This window comes from Pseudochaenichthys georgianus, chromosome 3 (genome assembly GCF_902827115.2).
Source record: "Pseudochaenichthys georgianus chromosome 3, fPseGeo1.2, whole genome shotgun sequence".
Lineage (NCBI taxonomy): Eukaryota > Metazoa > Chordata > Actinopteri > Perciformes > Channichthyidae > Pseudochaenichthys > Pseudochaenichthys georgianus.
The window spans coordinates 15,998,238-16,012,676 of NC_047505.1; the positions used below are offsets into that span (position 1 = coordinate 15,998,238).

Genomic DNA, 14,439 nt, shown 5'->3' on the forward strand with positions numbered 1-14,439 from the left:
CATATATTCTGGATCGTTCTATTAACTACCAGCATAAAACCCATGTATGGATTCCGTTGGTTATAGCAACTTTCGGCATAAAATCATATATTCTGGTTCGTTCTATTAACTACCAGCATAAAGCCCATGTATGGATTCCGTTGGTTATAGCAACTTCCGGCATAAAACCTTACCGAGAGCCGTCTAACCCAGCTCTGAAAGACAGAGCCTACCGGGAGAGAGTATACCAGGGGTTTCCCCCCCTCTCCCCGACGAAATCCAAAAAAACGGATAGAAAACCCACAAACACCTCCTCTATACCCAACCAACATATTCTATTGGCTCTGGCATAAGACACACCTTCCCAAGTTTGTGTAAAACAAAACATGACTGGACATATACTATGACTATGACATAACCACCTTTTTGAGGCCTCCATGTGTTTCTGCTTAAGTCTGGAGCCCCCCTCCCTGCAGTGAGAGGAGAGGAAAGAACCTGCCCACTCTCTTATCAGAGAGCAGGGCATAAATCATAGGCCTTACACTCAACTTAACAAACCACTTTGTTTTGTTTATGCTGTAAATATAGAAAAACCTAAAATATGAAGCATTTTCATTGTGGGTTATACAAGAATATAATTGATTATATTTGATTATAACTAACTTTCGTTTTAAGTATTTACTTCATACTATGAAGCTCTCAACACCCTCTTTTGAAAACGCAAAGTTATAAAACAGCAACAACTAAAATTGTAAGCATACCTACATATTCAAAAACCATCAAGAAGCATTCTCATTATGGGTTCATACAAGAATATGATTGATCATATATGATTTATAACTAACTTTCGTTTAAAGTATTTACTTCATACTTTGAAGTTCTCAACACCCTCTTTTTAAAACGCAAAGTTATCAAACAGCAACAGATAAAATCGTAAAAACACATACATATTACATCCGTAAAACTTCAAGCATCAATATCATGAAAAGTTCTTCAGCATGTGTAATCAGGACGACCTTTTGATGAACCTGGTGTGGAGAACGCCGAAAACATAGTACCTCACTGTAATGTTCTCGTCATCACAGGTCAGGCACCCGAGTAAAAAGAGTCATGATGATCATAGATTTGTACGCACCCCCACTCGGCCTGACACTTGCAGGAGCGGGGGGCCTACAATATCTGTTGTTCCAGTGGAGACTCCTAAATCCATGTTGCTATCTGATGTAAATCCTTGACCCTGACCATGGAGGGGTTGAGGTTCCTCCCTGGATGACACCTCCAAACGAAAGCCAGATAACTCGGCCGACAGTTGTTATGGATTTTTTAGACCTCGTCAATAATCGCTCATGACTTTGTGACAAGGTCAATGAGGCCCCACACAATGATAGCACAAACGAGGAACCAGAGGCATATGAAACAGCTTAGCTGGCACTCGCTCATGGCATCCTGTGTGTGCAGTGTGAGTGTGGTGCTGGTGGTGACTTGGCACGTCACTTGTTGTCGTCTGTTTCTACCGTCTCTCTTGGCCTGTGACTACGACCTTGCAGTGGCTGACGTGGACCCACGTAGTGAAGTGGACCAGTGTCAGGGGTAGGTAGGGCTGCTGCTACCTGGCGTCTGATATCTGACCATGCAGTTATCAGGTAGTCGTCCCTTTTTTGGGAAATCCACTGCGATCGGAGTGGCTCAGCGGGTAGAGATGCAGCCTGTCCCTCAGAGCTGGAAGAAACATCATCCTCCACTGGCAGGGTATAGGTGACTCAGCCGCTGGCTCCATGCTGCACAGGTTTCCTGGGTCCAGGACTTGGCTTCACTTGAGGCACTGTGACTGAAGTTTCCCTGCTAGGGAGGTTCAAATCCTCTTGGTAGATTGCTGAGGTATTAATCTCAACAATATAGCTAAGATCAAGTATAAATCATTTCTCTGATTCATAAAAAGTTGTTTTCAGTTTAAAACTTCCCCAAGGGTTTTCTCAAGCACTGGGCCATAACTTACTCTTATCAGTTTAACGACCTGACAGCCCTGCACCTCCATGCTGTGTGAAAACCAGCAAAAAAGAAGGAGGAAGATGTGCTCAAAAAAAAAAAATCTAATTTAAATGAATACTGTTGTAGGGTGTAGGCATATAACGATTAAAATAACTGAAAAGAAAACTAATAGTGTAAAATTAAAAAACAATGAGAAAAATAATACAAAGGTTATTTCCCATTTCCTCTTTGATACTGAGGTATTCTCCATTCAAGCTCCAATGATCCATATGCTAATAGACAGAGTTTCCCCTTGCCATCTTTCTTTGCATAATACTAAAGGTTCTAACAGTTCTACTGCTAAATCCTTTGCATTTGAGCTATTACTTGTTACTCAGACTTAAATTCCCTCTTTTGCTCTATAAAATATCCCTTGGCACCGAATTTACCAAGACAAATTCTAGATTATTGCGGGATGATCCCACAAAAAGCCATCCTCTCCTGTGGAAGAAAGCACATTAACTGCCACGGGTGTGTGCAAAACATGTCATGTGATGTGAGACTGATAGCATCAACAGTGGATTTGGTTAGGCCGCAGTCATATTCCTATCTGGATTCTAAACTCAGTTGGCTCGGGTGAGTCCTCTCTTCTGGAGTGAAACTACGTTCCCAGAGACTGACTTCACTGTATCCAAACCTTCTGATTTAGTTTTAAGCTAACCCTTCTCTGGACTTCGCCCCTTTCTGGTCACCCATACACGATTTATGAACTTAAACAGAAAAGGTGTGATAGTTCGATATGACCTGACCTTTGCCCTAGGTAGCTTTTCCATACATATAGGAATATATTCAGCCTTGTCAAATTGATTGGAATGTCCCAATTTGTTTTACAGTTTGTATACTCCACTCTGTGGCTGCTCTAACGCCTGATATGGTAACGACCAGATAGGTGTGAATCCCTTTATCCTGCAAGGGTGACAAAACTTTCTTATTTTTAAAGTGAGTTACATTATCCATTCTTATTCTCTCAGTTTTTAGGAAAAACATACTTATATGTTCCGCCATTTTAGCAGACACTGTGTTCCAGTTGCTCTGGTCAGAGGATAGACATGTTTATGACTCCCTCCATTATCTCAGATCACAAGGAAATACTTGTTCCCACTGGGAGTGCGGGTTGGAAAAGGACCTGCTATGTCAGCACTAAAACTGATTAGTGGTTCTTCCTTTATAATTTTAAGGTGTTCCGGATGAATTTTCTTGAACCCATCCATCTCTGCACATTGAAGACATGTTGATCGTGTGTGTTGTAAGTGCATTCGCAGTTTTGGTATGAGTATTTTATTGTTGAGGCAATATTTTCTCATTCGAACTAAGCCCACATGGCCTAAACTGCTGTGTAGTTCACGCACAACCTGAGGAGCTTCTTCAGGGGGTACGTGAATACTTCTACCCTTTTTCTATATTCTAGGGAATATGGAAGTCAGGTGGTTAATTCTTCCCCGGCTTTAAGCAAGGTAAAACTTCTCTATTACCCTGATAGTCTAATTTGATCTTATCTGTATGGCTACGAACATGATTCCACTCCAGGTACATGCCTGCCTTTAACTCTGCAATAAGACCCTCACTTGAAGGGCATGTGTAAGTGCTTCACCTTTCACATTGGTCAACTGCCTTTGTTCCCAGTTATTAAGCTCTTCTTTACCCGCTTTGTAACAATAATCAGTAACAATACGGATGTGTGTTATTTTACGTTGTTTAGCAAAAAGAAGTCCCTCAACAAATGGCCTTTGCCTCAGCAGTTTGTGCTGTACCTGGTATTGCACCCTTTTGCTTGCAAAGTACTTCACCTGAATTAGTTTTCATTATAAAGGCCCAAGTGGCTGCTTGGTCACCTTTTCGCAAACTCCCTCTGTAAACAGTGTTACCTTTGGAGCAGCGGTTTTCTTTAAGGGTTTCAATGTTTCCCTGTGTGGCTTACTACCTGTGGTCCTAAACTCCACATCTGGATCTGACATCATCCTCTGCCATTTTCCATTCTTATTCTCTCAGTTTTTTGATATTGATATTTTTGTTCTGGTGTTAAGATAATTTTTTGAATGTCCCTCTTTTCTTAACAACTGGAGCTATGTCTATTTTAGATCTGACTTGGTTAAGAGGTGATTTGTTCTTTGGTGAGAGGAACACTATTCCCCTTGTGCTGGGTGGGGGTGAGGGTGGATAGCCTGCTTACAGTCTCCAGATCTTCCTCTCTGTGCTGAGGCCATAAAAGTTTTAATGGGTCGCTCCGTGGTCTGCTCAGATTTTCTGACCCTGTCTCTGACCCTGTGTGTTGGGTTTTTCTGCAGCACCTCGGGAGCAGAGAAAGGGGGAGATTTTATTTTTCCAAAAGTGCAAGCTCCTTCATTGAGCAGAATAGTTTAGTTGATTTTGGTAAAGTATTTGAGCTTTAGCTTCGCAAAAAAACTTCCTCATATTAGTTTTGAAGATATTGTTGGGGTTTGATATCTGCTGATAGTTCCCACTTAGGTTTTCTCTTCAAAGTACATTGCAAAACAACCAGTATTTGTGGGTCATCTGATCACCACCTTTTCTTCTGACAGTTTAATAGTCCTTACCATATTATCACTCTGTGCTAGGACCTATTCTCTTTGCCAGAGCTGCTGCTATTCCTCCTGCATGTTTTAGCTTCCTATTAGCAGGGTTCACTAACATGGTTTGTTGACTAGTTTAAGATTTTCAATAATTGACATTTATTATTTCCAACATTCCTTTTCCCTGAATATCATGTCTAACAATGTGTTTTCTTCTAGGATTAGTAGATACTCATAAATGACATTTTCTAGCTTTTATCCCTGTAGGGTGGAGGTAGGGTCTCAGACATTATACCACCTGCTTGTGGCTCTCTGTCCAAACGGTAGTCTGACAGGAAAGTATTTAGGTCGCGGTACGCCCGTGGGTCTGGGCTAAGCTGACCAGGGCGAGCAGAAGCTCCGGATGTTGCTTCTGTGTATCCCTCCCTGTGTGGTTGGCTCTGAGTCATTAAATTGCGTTCTAACCTCATCAGCCATTCTTTTTATTTTATTTTTTATTTTATTCAAGGGTTTTCGTTCACTCTTTTATACACATGCAAGTTTCTAGGCTATTACTCACACCGGAGGATCAGTCCGACTATACCATCACTTGGTTCTAGGTTCTCTTCTGGATTCAGCTAGTGCATGCGGACACCTCAGTTTAAGAGTGTTATGTATCGAGCTTCGAGCTGTTGCAACAGCATAGGTACCTTTAGATCTATGTTTATCTTTATTAAATCTCCCATTAACTCTTCCCCACGTTATGTTTTAACGCAAAAGTTCAAACCGCAGCTCTTTGACAAGTCCTACCTATAAGTTTCAAAGCAATTTGGACAGATACTGAGCAGTGCTCCTACGGCTGACTTCACTAGCCAACAAACCTGTGATTAAAGGGACCACAGGGACTTCTCAATTTGGCTAGGGGAAAAAGAACCTACTTTAGCTTCTTTAACAGACAGCAATATCCGATATAATATAACCCTCAGTCCGGTGCAATAGTATCACTTAAATTACTACACTTTAAGTTAAAATATATATTCTAGGATTCGGGTAGGTATTTTAACAAGACTTTCAGCCTGTATTTCGCTGATTTGTACTCATCGACTTTTTTCACTAGATCGTTTTGGTTCTTGTATTTTGACTCTGAAAAAATATTACTTTTCACAGAGCCCCACGTTGGGCGCCATGTTTAGAGTTCTAGGTGCGGCCCCGATTAATTTATTCCGGTAAATTACTCTGACCTCACTAATTGACCCGACCGAAGTTACTGAGTCTATGTAAGTTTACTGCTTGGCTCAGATCCACCAAACATCAGCAAGATCTCACCTCTATTAACTCCCCGAAGAACCAGGTTCAATTAACTGCTGTTTCTATTCAGACAACTCTTTTAATCTGTTTAAGCGATCCCGAAGGATTTTGGTATCAGTAAATGGGGTGTGTTCCTACCTAAACATGTGTGTGGCAGGGTGCAGTCTTACCTTTGAAGCAGGAGAGGAGAGCACAGATTTTCCCTTTTATTGTCCCAATCCAAAAGGTGAGATCAGTTTATTTGAAGAAAAAATAGGTCCAAACCAGTACAGAGTCTTTACCTTTTAACACATTATAATCATACAAAACATATCAAAATGGGGTTATATATTTTTTATATCTAAAACCTTAATTCATATTCATTCAAAAGTCCATGTATGGATTCCGGTCGTTATAGCAACTTCCGGCATAAAATCATATATTCCGGATCGTTCTATTAACTACCAGCATAAAACCCATGTATGGATTCCGTTGGTTATAGCAACTTCCGGCATAAAATCATATATTCTGGATCGTTCTATTAACTACCAGCATAAAACCCATGTATGGATTCCGTTGGTTATAGCAACTTTCGGCATAAAATCATATATTCTGGTTCGTTCTATTAACTACCAGCATAAAGCCCATGTATGGATTCCGTTGGTTATAGCAACTTCCGGCATAAAACCTTACCGAGAGCCGTCTAACCCAGCTCTGAAAGACAGAGCCTACCGGGAGAGAGTATACCAGGGGTTTCCCCCCCTCTCCCCGACGAAATCCAAAAAAGCCAGTCTTTTTATGCTCAAAAAACCGGATAGAAAACCCACAAACACCTCCTCTATATCCAACCAACATATTCTATTGGCTCTGGCATAAGACACACCTTCCCAAGTTTGTGTAAAACAAAACATGACTGGACATATTCTATGACTATGACATAACCACCTTTTTGAGGCCTCCATGTGTTTCTGCTTAAGTGTGGAGCCCCCCTCCCTGCAGTGAGAGGAGAGGAAAGAACCTGCCTACTCTCTTATCAGAGAGCAGGGCATAAATCATAGGCCTTACACTCAACTTAACAAACCACTTTGTTTTGTTTATGCTGTAAATATAGAAAAACCTAAAATATGAAGCATTTTCATTGTGGGTTATACAAGAATATAATTGATTATATTTGATTATAACTAACTTTCGTTTTAAGTATTTACTTCATACTATGAAGCTCTCAACAGTATCAGACTGCAGGATTCATCTTTAATACTGTCTGTCATCACACTGATGGAGGAAGCAATACTCTCAACTGAAAGGACAAGTCTGGTGATAGCACTTATTCTTCCTACTGTATAGTACACAAATCTCTAGAAAATACTAAAACCAACAGTGAACTCTTGTTGTTGACAAAAAAGCCTTTAAAAAACGGAACTACGTATGTGTTTTAAAAAGTACTGATGTACGGATGGTAGCACAAACGCATTGTTGAATATCTCACTGAAGAAATGTAAATCACAAAAATGTAATACAAATAAATACCAGTAGTACTTGGCCTTATGTCTGAATCTCAGACAAAAAGGCTGACTTTATAATCAAAATTCTGATATTTTTCTCAGAATTCAAAAACAAAAATTTACTTTTGGTCAGACCTAAAAAATAAATAACATGTCCTCTTCCATGTGATATCTAGCCTGTACAAAAAGTAGTCTATTAATCACACTTTTATAATATTAGATATCTTTGGAACATTTTATGCAATAAATAAATAAATGTGTGACCTATTTACTTTTGTTTTTCTTTATCTGCTTTCCTTTTTATGTAAACATTGTATTGTACATCTGTTGATAAAAGCTCTCTAATAGAGCTGGACAATTGTTGAAATATTCCAGGACTGACACAATTTTCTGCATTTGATTCTGCTGCCATCAGGTTCATGTTCTTTTTGATTTATTTGCATGTGTCCCAGGAAGAGGAGGGAGTGTGAGAGTCGGGGATATTCCGAAATGATACCAGCCTCAGTTGAAAGGGCACTTGTCTTGGATTTCACGAGCTGCTAAATTTAACATGCTGCCTTCCCATCAAGCTGTGAGTGATCTGAGCTGTTCTGTCCCACACCACCACTGTAAGTCTCTGAAGCTGTGAAAAATCTCACTTTTACAGGACAACAAACAAATAAACAAGCACCACATAGGTTTTGAGAATTACAATTAGGTGTCACACATACATTTAGGCCCCGTCCTCACGGAGACGAAAACGAAAACTAACCCTAGTCATTTTCAAAAAAGTATTCCGTCTACACGAAAACGCTCGAAGACGCTGGAGACGCTGTAGTACATATAAAAAAATTAACGCCACTAATTATTTTAACGCGATTAACACATGTGTATTTTTTTTCCTCGGCTGATTTCAGATTAAAGACCAATACAGGACATTCACTAAGAAACTACACTTTTATTGTGAACACAAAGTCAAACAGGACCATCATTTGTTTGTGGCAGCTAAGCCCAGTATGGGCTCACAGATGCAGTTAGGTGGTTTCTTCATCAGGCCTGGTCCTCCTCCATCAGGCCACGTCCTCATCCCAGAGAAAGACCTCTCCACCTTCTCCAGCCAAACCCACAGACAGGACATCCGTCATACTGAGGTTTCTCCCAAAGTCTATGAACGCTGTCTCAATTGATCCACACTGAGAATATGAGGGGGAAATAAATGCTTTAGACAATAAGAAATATGAAGTGAACTGTAAGGAATGGCTCATTCTTTTTTAAATAGACAAAACTATTACTGTATTTCAATATCTCATGTCTGAAAGTTTAATTTAAAAGAAGAAGAGGCCCCAAAAATAAAGATTGGTATATCAATAAATGTAGTAAATAAAGTAGATAGAACTGGTACTTAAGAGTTTGAATACAGTCTGGTTGCGGAGGAGGCACACAGGTAAGAGCATATAGCTACCATCACATGTAACTAAGCTTGACTTGAATTTATTAAAAGTATAATTAAGTAACAGCAACAAATCAATAACAAATCGTGCAAAAATGTGAATCTTTGCTGGGTCCACTGTTGGAATTTACCACATATTGTATGTTTTAGAAACCTTAAGGCATTTATAGATTTGTATGCAAGTAATATCCCAAAACTCAATAAATACCGTAGATTATTATTGAAAGTTATGCTGAATAGTTTCATGTTCACTTACCTTAAGCAACGTAAAACGTGCAGACCGGGGGGAATACAAATACTCTTTTTTGGTTTGCAAGGGTGTCACCTTCCGCGGAGCCCATTTTCTGTAGTATTATCCTAACAAAGAGAAAACAAGAGGGAACAACCCTTATTTAGGTTTTTTAAAAAGTGACAATATCAGCTTGCATTCATCCGACAAAAATACGACACAGGGTATTGTCTAATTGCTGGTTGTCTTGTGTTTTTATGGGATTTGGATAACGGATTTATTCTATAAACCGACCGACCGACCGACCCACCACTTTATTTGAAGGGGCACAAACATGATGAAGTAATGACAAAGTCATGCTTAGTTACTCATGATTTACAACACTTGGAATTGCTGTGACTGGTCAGTTTTTTTGGCCTGACACTTTAACTGCAGATCTATATGAAGAACACATGAACATCATTAATAACTCAGAAGTCATGGTGATTGAGATACCTTAGTTGATGCATTACTTAAGGTATTGTTCCTGCATTAAGTCATGCATGAGATACCATTAATACCTGTACATTACTGATAGTTCATGAAGTACTACATGAGTACTACATGAATTAATTCATGCTTTTTCATGCATTAAGTCATGCATGAATTCATGATGATTCATGTACCCTTACCGTAAAGTGTTACCATAGTTGTCATCCTAAACTATAGGATGACAGGAGGAGCTATATTAACAGTTATTATAAGTATGTCAGGTCAACACCACCTGCAGTAAAATGGTCCTAACATTAGCTTAAGAAAATGACAGGAATCTACACAGTACAATTGTTAGGATAGACTTTGTTATTGCTTCCTTTTTGTTGCTGGGTTTCAACTCAGTGACACCTGCCACACACCCACACACACACACACACACACACACACACACACACACACACACACACACACACACACACACACACACACACACACACACACACACACACACACACACACACACACACACACACACACACACACACACACACACACACACACACACACACACACACACACACACACCCACCCACACACACACACACACACACACACACACACACACACACACACACACACACACACACACACACACACACACACACACACACACACACACACACACACACACACACACACACACACACACACACACACACACACACGTGCGCGCACACACACACACACACACACACACACACACACACACACACACACACCCCCCCCCCTCAGTTCATTGGTAATTTGACCACAGCCCCGCCTACACTGACTTCTCTATAAAGCTGGCTAGCTGAGGGAGTTGAAGTTACACAGACTGGCCCTTTAAACACACAGATCTCCTCATCACACACTTTCTACTTTAGATCAGCTGAGTTTGACAGGACACTTTAAGGAGACACATATATTTTCATCCTATATTATTTCTTTCTTTTATAGAAGATACTTTGTGGAGACTTTCTCTGTCATCGGAGGAACTTTTGGAGGAACTTTTCTTCTTCTTGTCGCTGTGAGGGACTCTTCTTCAGATGGATCTGTCCGACCTTTCCTTCCCTCTCTCGTCTGCTGATGACCTTTACGATGACCCCTGCTTCAGCACCAGTGACTTGAACTTTTTTGATGACCTGGACTCTCGGCTGATGCACGCTGGCCTGCTCAAGCCAGATGACCATGTCCATCACCATCATCACCACCACGTCCCAGTTGCAGAGGAGGAGGAGGAAGACGAGCATGTGAGGGCTCCTGGGGGCCCCCATCAGACGGGGCACTGCCTGCTTTGGGCCTGCAAGGCCTGCAAGAGAAAGACGTCAAACGAAGACCGGAGGAAAGCAGCAACAATGCGGGAAAGGCGGCGACTGGGAAAGGTCAACAACGCCTTTGAGACCCTGAAGAGATGCACGGCGTCCAATCCAAACCAGAGGCTGCCCAAAGTGGACATCCTGCGCAACGCTATCAGCTACATCGAGTCCCTGCAGTCGCTGCTCAGGACTGGCAGGGAGGACAGCTTCTACCCGCCCATGGAGCACTACAGCGGGGACTCAGACGCCTCCAGCCCGCGCTCCAACTGCTCCGATGGCATGGTGAGAACAGCTGAGCGCTTCATGTGCTGCTTCATGAGATGTTTGGAATGCCTTTGGGATATTTATTTTCGGCCACAGCACTTCAATACATTTTCATTGAAGGAACACTTTAAAATAAAGGCACACTTTTGGGCACAATTTGGCCAAAAATATTTTCTTTCACTAAATCACAAGAAATGCTCTTCTTCCACCATTATTGTAACCAATGTGGTATTGATTTGGAAAGAAAACATCCAAATGCAATGATCTGCTTTTTGAAAATAAACCAACACATCATTATTTAGATGGACTACCCAAAATATGATTTTCAATTTGTTATGACATTTGAAAGATTATTTGACAATGTTACATTGTGGGTGTGTTGCAAAGTGGAGTCTTAATTCCAAGAGGCAGATTGAGTTTACAAGTTACAAATGCATATTTATCCTTTTTGATCTAAGATATGCTAAACATGCTAAAGATTGGAATGGACACTGGCTCTTAAGTGTGTTAAGAGGCACACAGATGTGATAAGACTGATTATTTTACTGAATTAAACTCTTTTAATTCAACATGTTAAAAAGGCAACACATTTGGCGTGTTTTCTGACACAGGTGACATCTTTGAATTGTAACCAGCTCTGTGTATCATTCCTCTTTTCAAACATTGTGTCCACTAATTGTTCATTGATGTATAATTGTTGATTTACAACTTTATTGATTTGTGTTTCCAGACGGATGTCATCTCTCCGTGTTCATCCAGAAGCGAGAACAGTGATGGTTCCTACTGCAGCCACCCAGACGGTCAGTTTCATCTTCAACCCTGTCACTGCTTTTTCATGATGTGTTTCTCTTTTAGAAGAACTTGTTTCTCTTTTAATTTGACCAGTTTCTGTTTTAATGGGACATTATGATGGTGTTAGAACTTAAACATTCTTTATTTCAATACAACTAGCTTCCTCCTTGACATGAATAATGTGTGTTCTTAAACAACTGCTTCTCATGTTCAACCTCATTTATTAATGTAAACTTAATGTACAACTTTTTTTTTATGTCAACACTGGAATTTAAAGTAACTTGCTGCTCCATTTATGTGCCTGAATCCTCATTTAACCTAAGTATTATTTTATTATAACTTTGGTACCACTTTACAATTATAAAGGGTTTACGAATAGTTTGTAATTCATTTATTAATTAAGTTGTGAACACTTTATAAATCATGAATAAGCTTTTATAAGACATGAGATAAACAGGGCAACTGTGACCGGTTGCTTGCCAAATAGTGAGCCCACATTTATCTGTACTGCTAAGCCTTATATTGGCTACTTAGCTTACTTCGTCTTCTTCATCAGCCAGCATCCTTGGTATCTGTTGTTCATTGAGTTGATTCTCGCTAAGTAGCCATTATAAGGCTTAGTCATCTTGCTAAATAGTGAGCCTGTGTTGACGTATTAAAACTATGTTAGAACTGGTTTATAAATGGTTCTTAATGATTAATAAAGTGTTTACAACCTAATTCATAACCTAATTATAAACCCTTTATGAATCCTTTATAAGGGTAGTCTTATTGTAAAGTGGTACCATAACTTTTACTATGACCTTGTTGGATTTTATTTTTTAAACAACTCGTTATTTGACTTATTTCTCCTAAAAATACAAACATTTTGAAGCCAACTGAGCAGAAACTCATGTTGCCTGTTTATTTTCTTACAGATTCCAGCAGCAAACCATCGCTCATTTCCAGTTTGGACTGTTTGTCCAGCATCGTACAGCGGATCAGCACAGACCCTGCTCCGGCCCCCCCAGGCGACAGTGTGGTCCCCCGGGGCCCTGAATCCCCTCAGAGCAGCCCTGCAAGCTCCAGTTCCTCTGCTGAGCCCAACAGCATCTACGAGCCGCAATGAACCACAACGAGCTGAGGACTCATCATTTGCAGAAAGCCAAGACAATGTATTCAAGACTTTTTTTCTGCCATTTGAGATTTTCTTCAGTTTTATCGACAAACTGAAGACTGCTGTTTGAATCCATTAATCTCAGAAGGAAAAAGGGACATTTTCCTCACTTATTCCTGCATCAGAAATTATGGACCATTTTATAAATCTGTATATAAGAGATGTTTGTACACCCAAGGACACACACTTCCAAGCACACATGTGGCACATACACTCATACAGCCACAAAGGTTGCAGCGATTGTTGTGTTTCTATATATTATTTATGAGTGAATGACATTTTAATAAAATTAATATTTATATTCTGTAAAACTATTCAACTGGTCTTTCAGATCTTTCCTGTTGTTTTTAGCTTTGCTTTAATTCTCCTGCTCTAGTAGCTAACTTGTATGAACCATTTGCCTGGTTTATGTAGATTTCTCCACTAAAAACAACTGATGAGAGAACTGATGATGAAGGTCAATGTAAAGTTTGTTGGAAATATACACAAAAAACAACATAGTGAATATCAGAAAAAAAGTCATATTATAGTGTGACCAAAATCAGAAAAAACGACATAGTACATTATGATGAAAAAATGTCATAGTTTAGTATGACGTAAGTTTCCATATAAAGACGACATAGTTTGATGAAAAAATGTCATAGTATGTTGAAAATATCTGAAAAAAATAAGTATGGTACGCCGAAAAAAAAGATATATTACAGAATGGCAAAAATATAATAAAAAAAAGAAAAAATGTCATGGTATAGTTAGTTGAAAATATCAGAAAAAAACAACATTGCATTGTAAGTCCCAAAAAAGTTATATTATAGTAAGCTCCAAAATATTATAAAAAACGACCTAGTATAGTAAGTCTAAAAAATGTCATAGTATAATATAGTTTGTAGAAAGTTTGCGTGAAAAGACGACATTGAATAACCTGATAACTAGTCTAAAATAACCATTGTGTTTATGTCGAAAAAGTTATAGTATAGTATGCCGAGAAATATCATAAAAATCATGTCGAAAAATTTCATAAAAAAGGACCTAGTATTTAAAGTCGAAAAATATATTTTTTAAAATGGCATGGTATGTCGTACATCAGAAAATACACATAGTCTGTCGATAAAAAAGTCAAGGTCTTGAATGTCGAAACATTTAAAGGTCTCCTATTGTACTATTTGTAGGTATATTATAGGTCCCAGACAGGGGCGGATCTAGAAAAATATTCATGAGGTGGCAAGAGGGTGGCAGGAGATTTTGAGGGGTGACATCCCCTGGCAGAAGTATATGCTGATTTAATCGCAGTCATATCAATCAATGTTAACTTGGAAAGCCACAATATTTATATTTTAACTCAATAACATTTGGTGACATTATTGTGGCACATCAGTAAAGCCTTAATCTGTTAAACCCTGTTTTTTTTTTCACGACACTGTGTCTCAGGGCATCTTA

At 39.4% G+C, this 14,439-nt stretch overlaps 1 protein-coding gene and 1 long non-coding RNA gene across 3 annotated transcripts; one reads left to right on the forward strand and one right to left on the reverse strand.

Annotated features, from left to right (window-relative positions):
* Window positions 1-8,254: 8,254 nt before the first annotated feature.
* On the reverse strand, window positions 8,255-10,522 carry LOC117464428 (uncharacterized). Of its 2 annotated transcripts, none has more exons than XR_004554087.2 (3): window positions 10,442-10,522; window positions 8,992-9,092; window positions 8,255-8,478 (listed from the first exon to the last, which is right to left on the reverse strand). It is a non-coding gene; the product is annotated as an uncharacterized lncRNA (long non-coding RNA). The 2 variants fall into 2 exon arrangements; XR_004554083.2 differs by lacking the exon at window positions 10,442-10,522 and adding an exon at window positions 9,636-9,855.
* On the forward strand, window positions 9,949-13,256 carry LOC117464420 (myoblast determination protein 1 homolog). The gene is made up of 3 exons (XM_034106844.2): window positions 9,949-11,075; window positions 11,788-11,857; window positions 12,767-13,256. Exons 1-3 carry the CDS (start codon window positions 10,524-10,526, stop codon window positions 12,955-12,957), a joined length of 813 nt encoding a protein of 270 aa, XP_033962735.1. The 5' UTR covers window positions 9,949-10,523; the 3' UTR covers window positions 12,958-13,256.
* The last annotated feature ends 1,183 nt before the right edge of the window (window positions 13,257-14,439 follow it).

Coding starts and splice junctions, on each gene's coding strand:
- LOC117464420 (XM_034106844.2), top strand. CDS start 10,524: ATGGATCTGTCCGACCTTTCCTTCCCTCTCTCGTCTGCTGATGACCTT. Junction 11,076..11,787: donor CCAACTGCTCCGATGGCATG/GTGAGAACAGCT, acceptor TTGTGTTTCCAG/ACGGATGTCATCTCTCCGTG. Junction 11,858..12,766: donor CTACTGCAGCCACCCAGACG/GTCAGTTTCATC, acceptor ATTTTCTTACAG/ATTCCAGCAGCAAACCATCG.